At 38.9% G+C, this 12,243-nt stretch overlaps 1 protein-coding gene across 1 annotated transcript in view; it reads right to left on the bottom strand.

Annotated features, from left to right (window-relative positions):
- The window catches only part of TRAM1 (translocation associated membrane protein 1), a 28,843-nt gene that overhangs the window by 15,815 nt on the left and 785 nt on the right, over positions 1-12,243 (bottom strand). Inside the window, exons 2-6 of the mRNA XM_046642168.1 lie at positions 5,384-5,447; positions 3,787-3,908; positions 3,548-3,664; positions 2,143-2,201; positions 349-433 (exon numbers count right to left, since the gene is read on the bottom strand). Of these exons, the coding sequence (XP_046498124.1) occupies positions 349-433; positions 2,143-2,201; positions 3,548-3,664; positions 3,787-3,908; positions 5,384-5,447 (447 nt within the window). The remainder of the gene's footprint in view (positions 1-348; positions 434-2,142; positions 2,202-3,547; positions 3,665-3,786; positions 3,909-5,383; positions 5,448-12,243) is intronic.

The following is a 12,243-nucleotide window of genomic DNA, read 5'->3' on the forward strand; positions in this document are numbered from 1 at the left end:
GTCTCACTTGTGAAATTGTTAAGAATGTCAGTAACATGAGACTAATATTACATTTCAAAATTTGTCTAAATTTTAGCCTATTTTAAATTACCCCTAATATAATTGTAAAACTAGCAATTAGCTGTCAAACGTAAAAGGTCCCTAGTTAAAATAATGACAAGAATATTGTAAAGAAACACGTAAGGACGCTTGGTCTCTGTGGAATGAGTGGAGGTGGGAGAATCCTGGGGGAAGAGCTGAGGCAGGAGGAGAGGGGGTAAGATGTGAGGAAATACTCAATTTTAGAAAGACTTCAAAAACAGGAAAAAATGACAAGACAATTTTTAAAATTACAAAATTCCAGCTTACTTTTTTGGTTTTCTGGAAGTAGAGTTCAGGAAAAGCATGAAACCAGTAAGCCAATTGAGATACGTAGAAAAACTTCATTTGAAATCTGCACAACACAAGAAAGCAAAAAATATCTTTAAAGTATAATATTTTTAAAGAATAAAGTAAAAACAAACATTGGGAATTAGGAGACACTAAGGAACTACCTTTGTGTTATCAACTCCAGGTCCCCTTATGACACTCTGTACCTTTAAACAACTCTCCGACAGCCGTGTCCCTGTCTCCCTAGGACATTCCCACCGCCAGTTCGTTCCTCTGGATTCAGCAGCAGAAGCAAAGGCATTATCTGCAGAAGCCTGTTAACATGCAAGCTGGCGGGCAGGAACCAGAGTCCCCTGTCTATTAATTAACACTGATCAGTATGTCACGTTAGCTACTGAAAACATAAGGAACAGGACTCTGAGGGAACCGAAGCACAGACCTGTAAGGTTTTATCAAGAGGAAGCAAGAAAGACAAGGAGACTGATGCAGAAGCGAAGGCACACAGATGAACAGCGACCTGAAACTGGGATAATCCCAAATTCAAATATCGCCTGGCTTTTTCCTTAGGGAAATATGGTAACTCTACCTGGTTGGAACACTGAGGGTCCCAAATAAATGGAGGCAAACCAGGATTAAAGAGAGGAACGTGGCGTGGAAGGGCTCCCTGGGAGAGTGACCCTAATCAGTCTAGAATTAGGTCTCCTCTTTACATCACAGCCTCCAGTCCTTCTGCTTTCTCTTTATTCTCTTCTCCCTCTCCTCCAGAAGTCTCACACAGGAAACACAAAGCTGAGCTGATAGAATTTCGGGGGAAGGTGGTGGGAGGGGGAAGATACAGTCCTACATCAAGATGATGTTTATAATCCCATTCTATAAATGTTCGTTGAATTCATACAATTTTTAAAAGTCAGAACTCAGCAGAGTGAGTATCACAGAGTGGGTATTAAAACAAACATATGCACGGTCATGTTATTCCCTCTGTATCTTTTTCTCCCATTCTCACATCACAATCCATTTACTGAATAGTGTCGAGGTGATAAGCACCTACAGCCTGGCACAACGAAGGATATAAAATAAAAAAAGAGAGTTTCTATTGTGGTCCAGGCACATACAGTCTTGGTGGGCATGGGCACAATGTGAGACTTACATAAATGAGACAATTATAGAACAGTCAAGACAATGTATAGATACTACATAAAATATTATACACGAAAATGATAAATTCAGGAAAGCAAAAGACAACATGGGCTAAAGCAGCAAGGAAAATACAGATTCCGTGGTTATACTAGAGATGGGTTTGAAGAGTGAACAATTTTGCTGAATGTCTCTGCCATTACTGAGCTTCTTCAGCACTGTACAGAAACCTTGGGGGCTAGAAAGCTAAAAAAGAAACACTCCCAACCCTCAAGTTTATAGCATAAGAGAATAAGAAATGGAAGGAGTGAAAAGGGACTGGGACAAAGAAAAGGAGCAAAAGTAGGGAGAAGACGGAGCAGCAAAGAGGAGAAAGGCTGAGGGAGAAGAAAGGGAAAACAGAGCACTAAATTAAGACTGTTGTTAAAATCAGTTTTCTCAAGCTAACAAACACGTTGAAAGATTATATACAAGAAAAAAGCACACAGGAATCTTTTACTTAGGACAGTGGGACTGTTGAAGACATACCCATTGTATGAATTTGCCTAAGGTCCTACTAAGAGTAACAAGAATGAATTCTGCTTGAAAGTGACATGACCATGGTCCTTAACTAAAAAAAGCCTGCAGGAAATGACTTACGTCATCAGGTTATGGGGATAAGCCCTCCACAAGATAGTTGGATCTGAGATGTAGTTTTCCTAAGAAAGAAGATGCAAAAATTAGCCTATGATTACAACACAAGGTTCTTGGAAAATAAGATAATATTTTCACTTTTGCACATTCACAATTCCCCATATCAGGTTCCAAAGAGCTCACAGAAGTCAAACTGTTCAGTGGTTGTAGTTATTTTCAATTCAGTTGAATTGTTTACTCTAGGGAAGCGAAAATCAATATGAGAAATACAAGTGAAATTAAGACATAATTCCTGGCTTTTGAAATTTTTTCAGTCCAGCAGAGTAAAAAATACACGTATACAAACAAACATAAAACGACCCAGAACAGTAACGGCACAGAACAGAGGTACAATAGCGATGGGAGAGAGGAATTTTATCTTGGGTAATCAGAGGAAGGTTTCAGGAAAGACTAGCACCTGACAGGACACAGAGCATCAAGGTGCTGCCAAGTTTTATAGGATTACGTCCACATAGTAACCAAATCTTTTTCTTAGATAATCAGATCTATTCAGTGAGAATTAATGCATATGCAGAAAAAAACCTCAAGTGACTTATGTTAATTACTACTGAAATGTAACACGTTTTTTAAAAAACTTCTATGATAGATTTTAAGCTGAAATTTACATCTATCGCTGAAGGATCATTAAAGCAGCAGCACACACTGGAACGAGCAAGGGATTTAAGGCTGAGTTGAGTCTATCTCCAACATTAAGCGTCACAGCTCGGAAAATTCCCTCTGCCTGTTTATTCATCTCTAACATCGTGACTTAAAAAAAAATTATGTGTTCTGATAAACTAAAAAGTACGTAAACCTGAAGTCCATGTAAATTTAAGGGACTGTTATTACTAACCCTAAAGCAGATACTGCCCCTCTCATTAGTTAGAATGATACACTTAAAGGTTTTGACAGCCTTAGCTGAAAAGTTATATAATATTTTAAGTTGTTTGGAAAATATGTGGACTGTTTTTAAAGGGGGAAATGACTAAAAACATTACAACTCATGTAACCTAGTAAAAGTATCACCAACATCTTACCCTTTTTGCTTATATAGAGATATCTGCAAATGACTACAAGATATAAAAATAACTTTCAGATTGACTAAAAATGAGTAAGGCTTTCTGAAACATTAAACACAGCTTAGAATTTCTGCTGTATAAAAACTAACTAAAAGAGAGACTTATTGCTGAAACTTGATTTATACTAGTCCAAAAGCAGAATTCCTAATCTTTGACAAGAACAACAATAATAAAGAAGGATTTTCTAAGGTTCAGGATTTGCTTACAAGCATTAAAAACAGGACATCATTTTCTATTCCGGGTATATAATGTAAATACTTTGAGATGAAAATTTAAGCATAATACATACTTACAGATATTAGAATGAATGTGCCCCAAATACAAGAAAAAAGGTAGAAAGCACTAAGCTGACCAGATTCATTAAACTTGCTGTGTTTCGTTTTGGAGAAGTGCATTCGCCTGTTAATTTTCTAAAAATAAAAACAATCATTAGTAATTAAGAATATATTGTAAAGTATATTTAATATACGACTATCATAGTACAGAGAACTAGTATTTTACGAAGTATAGATTGCTAAGATTGTATACTTACATCCAACACATACTCTTGAATTATGGCATGAATAATTATCGCCACTAGCATGTAGAAGAAAACTGTAGCCAAATCTTTGATACCATAGTAATAAAGGGATGCTGATTCAGTAGCTTGTTCTTCTGAGGGCCGAAAAGGACAGGACACACATACACAAAAATATACATAAGGTTATAAAAACAGTACTAAGTACAACATAGTTATGGAAACAAACAAAAGAAGACTAACCTAAAAAATAAGTTCAAAAGAAACATCTTGGTAATTAGCTTTTGGACATTTTGAGTCTTAGGAGCAATAAAAAATGAAGAGACTACCTGGAAATCTAAAGCTTTAGAAATTACTTACAAAGACTTGACACATGTTAGTTACAGCCATCAAAGACCAAAAAACAGGGGCGGGGAGGCCACACTTATCCATGGGAAGATTGTAAGACTGATACCATCCCGGGGTTGAGATTAGGTTATACTTAGCTTACATTAAAATTATACTTAGTCTGTCTTTTCAAAGAACTTTTGAAATTTTCTACTTTCAAACTAGACACATTATGATTCTGATGGAAAAACTCATTTAACCTATGTTTGATTTAGTTTTGATCTGTAAGCCGTTTAAATTGATTTTTAATCCGTGAAATTGCTATAATTTCTCAGAACAAATCTTAATCAAATATTTGTTAATTGCTGTTGCTTGTTGTTCTCACGTTTTCCATTTCTGGGGACCATCTGGGTAAAATATTCTCTGGCATGCTCAAATTTCAAAACAACTTTGTGGTTTTGAGTAATCTGATATCCAAGTCACTAAATCAAATATTTACAAAACGAGATATATAACTAAACAAAAATTCAACTCGATGTTATATAACTGATCTCACATTCTAAATAGAGTGCCTCTAGCCAAGTTTACTGCCTGAATATGTTAACATTTTATTAAACAAATACCCCATCCCTCACCTGTGCTGCTTAATTATATTACTGTATTCAACTACGATCAATTTCCAATAACAACTTTATTTTCACATAGCATAATTTAGAAATAAAACTTTTTGAAATGTTAAAAGTGCAGTTTGGATGCTATTACCAGATAACTCTCAGAGCTTACTGACTGACATTCTCTCTAATCAACACAACCATTAGAAGCAAAGCACAACAAAAAAGTGGAAATAAAATAGGCTTGAAAGGATTGTTATCACAGGTCTAAAGCATAACTCACAGGTCAGAAAAACTGAACCTGAATACTGTGCCTTTATAAACCTTGACTGAACAATGACACTTTAAACAAAAGTAAACTATCCTTAGAATTTTTTAATGAAAAGACCAGAGGGAAGAGGAGGCAAAAAAAAGTTCTTTGATGGAATTTCAAGCCCATTTACAAAAATATACAATAAACATTAGACACATAAAAACTGATTTTCATATAACATATAGGGTAAAGTCAACCAAAAACATCAGATCTTGCATCACAAAATCATCAAAATAATGCTGTCTAATCATGAATGAGATCTATGAAAATTAATGAAGAACCTAGTGTTCACGAAAATTTCCTAGTCTGTCCAACTGAACTCTTCTATTTAAATAGAAAATTCTAAAAGAAAACTACCCACCTGTTGCAGGGAGGGTGACATTATACTGAAGAGTAACAAAAATGATAGAAGCTTTTGCTGTTATCTAGGAAGAAAAAAAAAGATCAAGTCAATTTGTGACTTTCTCCCAAACAGTAGCATGGGGGAGAAACATAAGTTCTGTCCCCAAATCTAAGAACCAAGGGCACCCCATTCCTGTGGCACCCTGAAGGCACAACCGGAATTCCTGATCACCAGGGAGTTGAGCTTGGGAGTTAACAAAACTCCCCAGTTCTGCAGTTTAGATGCAATCGTGTAGTTCATTCCTAACTCTAAGATTTCAAAAGAGACACTCTGCAGTTCCACTGAACATTGAACAAATTATGATTCTCTACTCCAGACCTGTACGCGATGAACACAAAGTTCCTATCAAGAAAAATGTAAATGTAAATGAATAAAAGAAAAGGAAGCAGTTACCATGACAAAAATGGATCAAAGGTAGGTTCTGCGGAGGGGGGTGTGCTTTAATCTCCCACACATCTGTCACAGTTAAGCAATCAATAAACATTTAACTGACCTGACTATTAGTAAAAGTAAAGTGGTCAGAACAGAAAAATGGCATGCTTACTCAATATTTACAGGCACCAGGCAATGTGCTGGACAAGAAAGGACGACAAAGATGAATGACAAAATCCCTGACGACTTGTGCTCAGTCGGGTCAGGAAGACAGGTACATAAACTGTTACAACACTGGAGAATCAGTGCCAATGGCCACTCAGGATAAACACACTTCTCTGGTTTTTATTCTTTCCCTGGGGTGGGGAATGAGGCACATTCTGGAAAGGCTTCTCAGAGATGTGGTGTGGAGCTGTCTCTTGCTGGAAAACAGAAGTTCCCTAGGCTCACGAAGGGGGATGAGAGGGCAGCACAGGTAGAAGAACCTGAAAGTGCAATGGCCAAGCAGCAGTAAACTTGAGGGCTGCCACAGGCACACATCAGGAAGTGGCAGGAAAGCCTAGGAAAGTTACCAAGTGCTAGAAAGGCTCTTGCTTGTTGAGCTAACTAGTTTAGATTTGATTTTAGCACGACCAGAGAATTTGAGGAGGTAGAAGTTCACTTGTGCTTTTCAGAACGATCGCTGGGTGTGCCCCACTAAGTGGTTCCTCAAGTCCCCTCAGGTCCATCCTCCACACTGTGACCAGAAGCGTCTTCTGATCATGTTAGCGCCTCTCCCCATGTCCACCCTGCCCACCCCCAAATACTTCACTGAGCCCCATTCGTTCTAGGATAAAGAACAAAATCTTTAATGTGGCCCATACAACAATGCCTGGCCTGACCCTCCCCTCTGCTTCTCCAGCCTCATCTCAGACCATTTCCTTCCGCTCCCTTGCCTCTTGCATTCCTGCACCACAGGAGCTGTGCACATGCAGTTCCATCTAAAACACTGGTGGAAAACCTTCTCCCCACAATCTCAGTCCAATCACACCTTTTCAAGGAGGCCTTCCCTGTCTCTTAGAGTAGGTCATTTCCTTTGTTAGACTGTCTTAGAGAACTGTGTTCCTTTCTTTGAAAACACATACTCTGGTATGATTATATTAGTAATTTCTGTCTCAACTGTTGGAAAGTAAGGTCCGTAAGAGCTCAGACCATGCCTGTTTGTGCTCATCCCTATCTGCTTAGAGCCCAGCATGGGGCCTGGCACATTATTAGGCGCCTGATCAATATTATTAAACAAATACTAGATAAAATATACATCGGGGTAAGCATGTAAGTAAAAGACTTCTGCAAGAGACTGCGTGAAAGATACTAAGGCCTGCACGAAGACAGTGGCAGTGGGACAGAGGCGCTACTGGGTAAGAAAAAGGGAAGAGTCGAAGATTATGTATTGATACTCACAGCCTGAACAATGAGGCAACAAGCAATACTATTAATAAAAACGTGGACTACAGGAGGAACAGCAGGTTTTAGGGAAAGCGAAGAACGTGAGTTTTAGATGAACTTAGATTCTGGTGAGCTATACAAGTAGAAAGACCAACGGGCAGCTAAAGCCCAAGTGTGGCTCTCTGAGGGAGAACCGAGCTTAAAGACTCGGGAGTCTCTATTCACAGACAGGAGCTGAAGCTGTGCAAGTACATCAATCATCTATGGAGAGTGTGCAGTACTCGGAGAGAGCAGGACAACCTGAGAACCGTGGAGAAGGCAGAGAAAAGCTGGTAGCAAAGTAAGAAGGAATGATCAAAGAGACGAAAGAGAATAAAGACAGCTTGAGGCCCAAAAGCCAGGGGGACATTTCAGAAAGGTGTGGTTAACAAAGTCAAAGTTTCCAAAGAGACTGGCAGGAAAGGAGTGCAACGGACTGGACAACTTAAGAAGTCCTCAGTGGTCATGGCTCGAGTGATTCCGACGAAGGAGTGAGAGCAAAAGCCACATCCCAGTGGACTGAAGAACACAAGAGGAACAGAGTGGTATCTAGGGACAGATGCCAGGTCAAGATTTATGCTGTTTTTATGATGGGACAGATTGGGCCCATGTGGGGACAATCGGAAAGGTGCCAGGGAAAAGGTAGTTAAACATCTAAGAGGATAATGGATGGGAAGACGTGGTAGGGAATGAAATGCAAGCATAGAGCTAGAAGTTAATCTTGAATAGTCTTTCTCTTAGACCGGGAAGAAGGTAATAATGGATGAGACAGGTGGGTTCAAAAGGCAGGAAACTGAAGAAATGCACGTCTCATAAACTCTTATCTCCCCAATGGACAAAAAAAGCAATGTCACCTGCTAAGTATAGTTGGGGACTTGAATGATCAGCATTTATATAGTTCCTTTAGGGAAAGGAACTGGCCAGGGAACAGTAAAAAGATCAGCGGGTGTTACTGATGTCTAAGGTTAGAAACTTTGGTTTGTACTATTACCTCTCAGCATGAGTGTATGATTCTCTCCGGCAACCCTTAGCAATGCACGAACGGGGAGGCACCAGAAAAGGCAGACGGTAGGCTGGATCCATGGTTGCATAGCTGCAGGGCAAAGAGGAAGAAAGACTACGAGGGAAAGGGAGCTGAGGGCCTGAGGAGACTGTGGACAAGTCAAGTCCTTAGGAAAAAGGCAAAGCAACGAGGGGGCCAATATAATGGAGAAAAGGAGAGGGGGCCAAAGCATCATGATAGCTTGGACTGGGGGGAGAGCTGGCATATGAGCAGTAGAATGAGGGAGGTGAACAACTTGGAGGTTGCGGCTGAGCTCTGCTACACTGGAACTCAGGATCTGGAAATAAGGCAGGTCTGCCTGATAAAGTCCAGGGTACGGCACCAAAGCAAGTTGCTTAACTCGGTAGATAGACAAAGGTCACTTGACTAGAAAAGGCCAGTAAGGCCTCTGTATTACAATTGTCTCATTCACACAGATGCATTAGAGCAGAATGATCGCATGGGATTTCAGGGTGACACTGCTTTCACGCCATTATTTTTAAAAAGGTTGACTGATTACTAAATTTCATTTTTAATATCTTGGTTTACACTTCATATATATAAAAACATACATGTACACACTCTCTCTACATCCCTATTTCTACTTTAGAATGAGGTCACCACTACCGCAGCGAAGAAAATTAAAGAGTTCTTTACAAACGACAAGTGAAATTTTTCAAAGATAAAAATCAACACCAAATCCCAAAAGCAACAAAAATCAGATTATCCTTTTACGCCAAGCTTCCAAATAAAATTAAAACCTGGCTTCCAGCTAGTTTAGCATGTGAAATTAAGTAGAAAAAGGAGAGGAAAAAATACAAACTACACACCCCAAAGAAGTTTACAGAAAAATTAAACCATGCTCCCAGACATTTCTAGGCTTCCTAAACCTCATATCCCAGCCAAGCAATGCTTTACTTAAACTAACGTTACAATCAATTAACAGTAAGACAAATTAGTTTGGGATAAAATACGCTACAGAAATAGATAATGCACTCAAAAGTAAAAAAAAAAACCTGAGTTTATGACAGTTTTGGACATTTATAGCACTGCTCTCCATTTACAGGAAGAAAATGAGACATTCAAATACATCTTAAACAGGTTATCACAATCTCTAATCATTATCTAATTCTAGGTTGTATGCAATATCATGAAGATCATAATATTTCTTTAATTAAGTAGTCTGCAGTTGGAGCATGGTATCTTTTCTTGTTATACAGAGATGTTAACTATTTTGTCCTTGTCAGAGAAAGGTGTGACATCTACACTGACTGGGTGCCTGAACGGTAAAGATAATTTCTGAATATCAAATTCCACTTCCCCACCAGCTTATATAAAGTTCTTAAAAAAAAAAAAGAAGGTAAGAAAATGTTGGCATTAAGACATGTCATGCTTTAAAACAGAGCAAACCTCTAAAACTGTTCCAAGACAGCTGTCATTGTAAATGTCCCCTCAAACCGCATGGCACAACCTAAACCCCTGCATATCTGGAAAAGAACTCCCTTCCCGAGAAAAATATTCCTCTTGGAAATGCCTCACTTTTCTGTATCCTCGCTTCAAAAAGCTTCCCAAGTCTCCTCACACTCTTTGACCGTTCAAATTTTCCTAACTGAAATATGAAGCCATTAATTACAGACCCTGATCTGCAGTGGGTGGACAGATACTGACTGCACCAAAAACACGAGTTCAAAACTCACAAGCAAGTTTTGATAACACGAAGTTTCCGGGAAATTAAACTCTTACATTTCCCCAGACGACTACTTTACCAACCTTTTCAGTATATGTAATCTCTTAAGATGCTCACTGTTGGATGCTTCTCTCACATAAAAATTCTGTCTCCTCTTTTAATAAGAGCTACCATTTATGGCATGCCTCCTGTAAGCCAAGCACTGAACTAGGCATTATACACATTAATTACTTTAATTCTCAATGAGCCCCACTTTACAGAAGAGGAAGCAAGTTCTGAAAAGTTAAATGACATGCCCTAGCTTACGCTGTCAGCAAGCTGTAGAGCCCTAACTTACCAGGGAACCCTTCAGCTCCAGCATCTGTGCTTCGACTGTATATCTATATTGATTCCTTATTTGGGCTAGTAATATAGTATCTATTATTGCTTTGTCAATTTCACCATAAATCCTCTGACATTTCCTCAATATATTTACACAAAAGGCTTAACAGTTCTACTGCAAACACATCAATTTCTCTATTATTCTAGCACACTGTCATTCTATAATTATACTAACTTTGAGAGGCAGCAGTAATCATTTTAAAAGTCAAACAGCAAAACTAACCTAGTCAATTTTTTTCCTATATACAGATAACACTATTTCAAATCCTAAAACTTTAACATATGGTAAGGAAAATGTGCAGCTTGCACAAACTCCCCTCTTCTGTATACCTCTTGAATGTTCTCTTTTGAAGTGACTTTAAAAACTTCTATTTAGATCTTTCTTGTGTCTATTTAGATTTACAAATTTTACAGATTTACATAAAGGCGAAAAATCTACTCGCTGTTAAAAAATTATTAACATGTGAGGCAAAGTATAGGTGGTGAACTTCCCTAGAAATGTGATAAGAGAATGTGAAATATTTTACATAAAAGCAAAGTATACCATTTCTAAGTGTCAGGAATTTTGATCTACATTCCATTTCATTAGAAGCATTGCAAATATATCTTGCAGGTAATATTACTTCTAAATTATATTTTTAAAGGCAGGAATTCTTCCGATATGGAGACAGGTTGTGGCAAGTTTTACAAAACTGCTGAATATACTGTATATACAAAGTATTACTACTTCTAATATCAAAGCAAAAAGTATATGTAAATATAAAATTCTGAAAGTGAGCGAAAAGGTTTAGCATTGCATTTTTAATAATATACATTCATATAGTATTCATAAACCATCAGATGCCTTCACACCATATTACGTGATCCTTGCAACAATGGCTGTGAGAACAGCACAGGTGACACTATTTCCTTATATAGAGCAGAAAAATTGAGGCTTAGTCTTGGGTCACTCAGTAGCTAAGTAGCACAGGCCCAGCCTACGGCGAAGCAGCAACATGTTTGCTTCCTTTACCTTTCCTTCCAAGGTACCTCCAACCTCCTCAGCAGTGGACTAAGTAGACATAAATGACACTATCAGGAATAAAAAAATCTATTATCTAGATCCAGAAAAGTCCGTTTGAAAAGAAGCATAAATAAAATATTAAGCTACCTAATAATAACATTAAAAAAACCCACATGGACTCTATTCAATAAGTCCATTCACCTTTCGGTCACTGGCAGCCTCATTCCATAGTTCTTCCTCTAAGAATTCTTAGTGTCACTCATTCAACAAACATTTTTTCAAGCACCTCCTATGTCCCAGGCACTATTCTAGGCACTGGAAATAGACTAGTAAAACCCCAAAATTTCAGCCCTCTCTGAGTTGACATTCCAGCACGGGGGGAGACCAACAATAAATAAGTAAAAGATCAGCATATTTGATGGGGCACGGGGGCTATAAAGCAAAATTAAAAAGGGAAGGCAGATAAGGAACGGGCGTGTGTCTCGGGGAGCGAGGGAAAGGAAACCGTGGGATGTTACACGTTCACCTTGCGAAGTTTATTACTCACATTCAACAGCTGTTAAATAAGTCATCAAAATACCAGATACGTGGGAAGAGAATTTACACACTCCTGACATCTGCAGCCTCTCAGGCTTCAAGAAACAAAAAGAAAACTACTCCCCTCCTTAGCACTGCGGTTCAGAGCCCCGATTTCTGCACCAGACCTTGTGGCTTTAAGGAAAAGGCAAGCGTCGGGGCCAAAAGTTCGGGAACCGACTGTAAGGACACCGGTTTGGGAGACCAGACCTCAAACGACCGGGTGCGCCCGAGCCGCGGCCGCCGCCCTGCCAGGTGGCGGCAGATGCGCGCGGCCCGTCGGCTTCTCGTCC

The sequence above is a fragment of the Equus quagga genome, chromosome 16 (assembly GCF_021613505.1).
Source record: "Equus quagga isolate Etosha38 chromosome 16, UCLA_HA_Equagga_1.0, whole genome shotgun sequence".
Taxonomy (NCBI): Eukaryota; Metazoa; Chordata; class Mammalia; order Perissodactyla; family Equidae; genus Equus; species Equus quagga.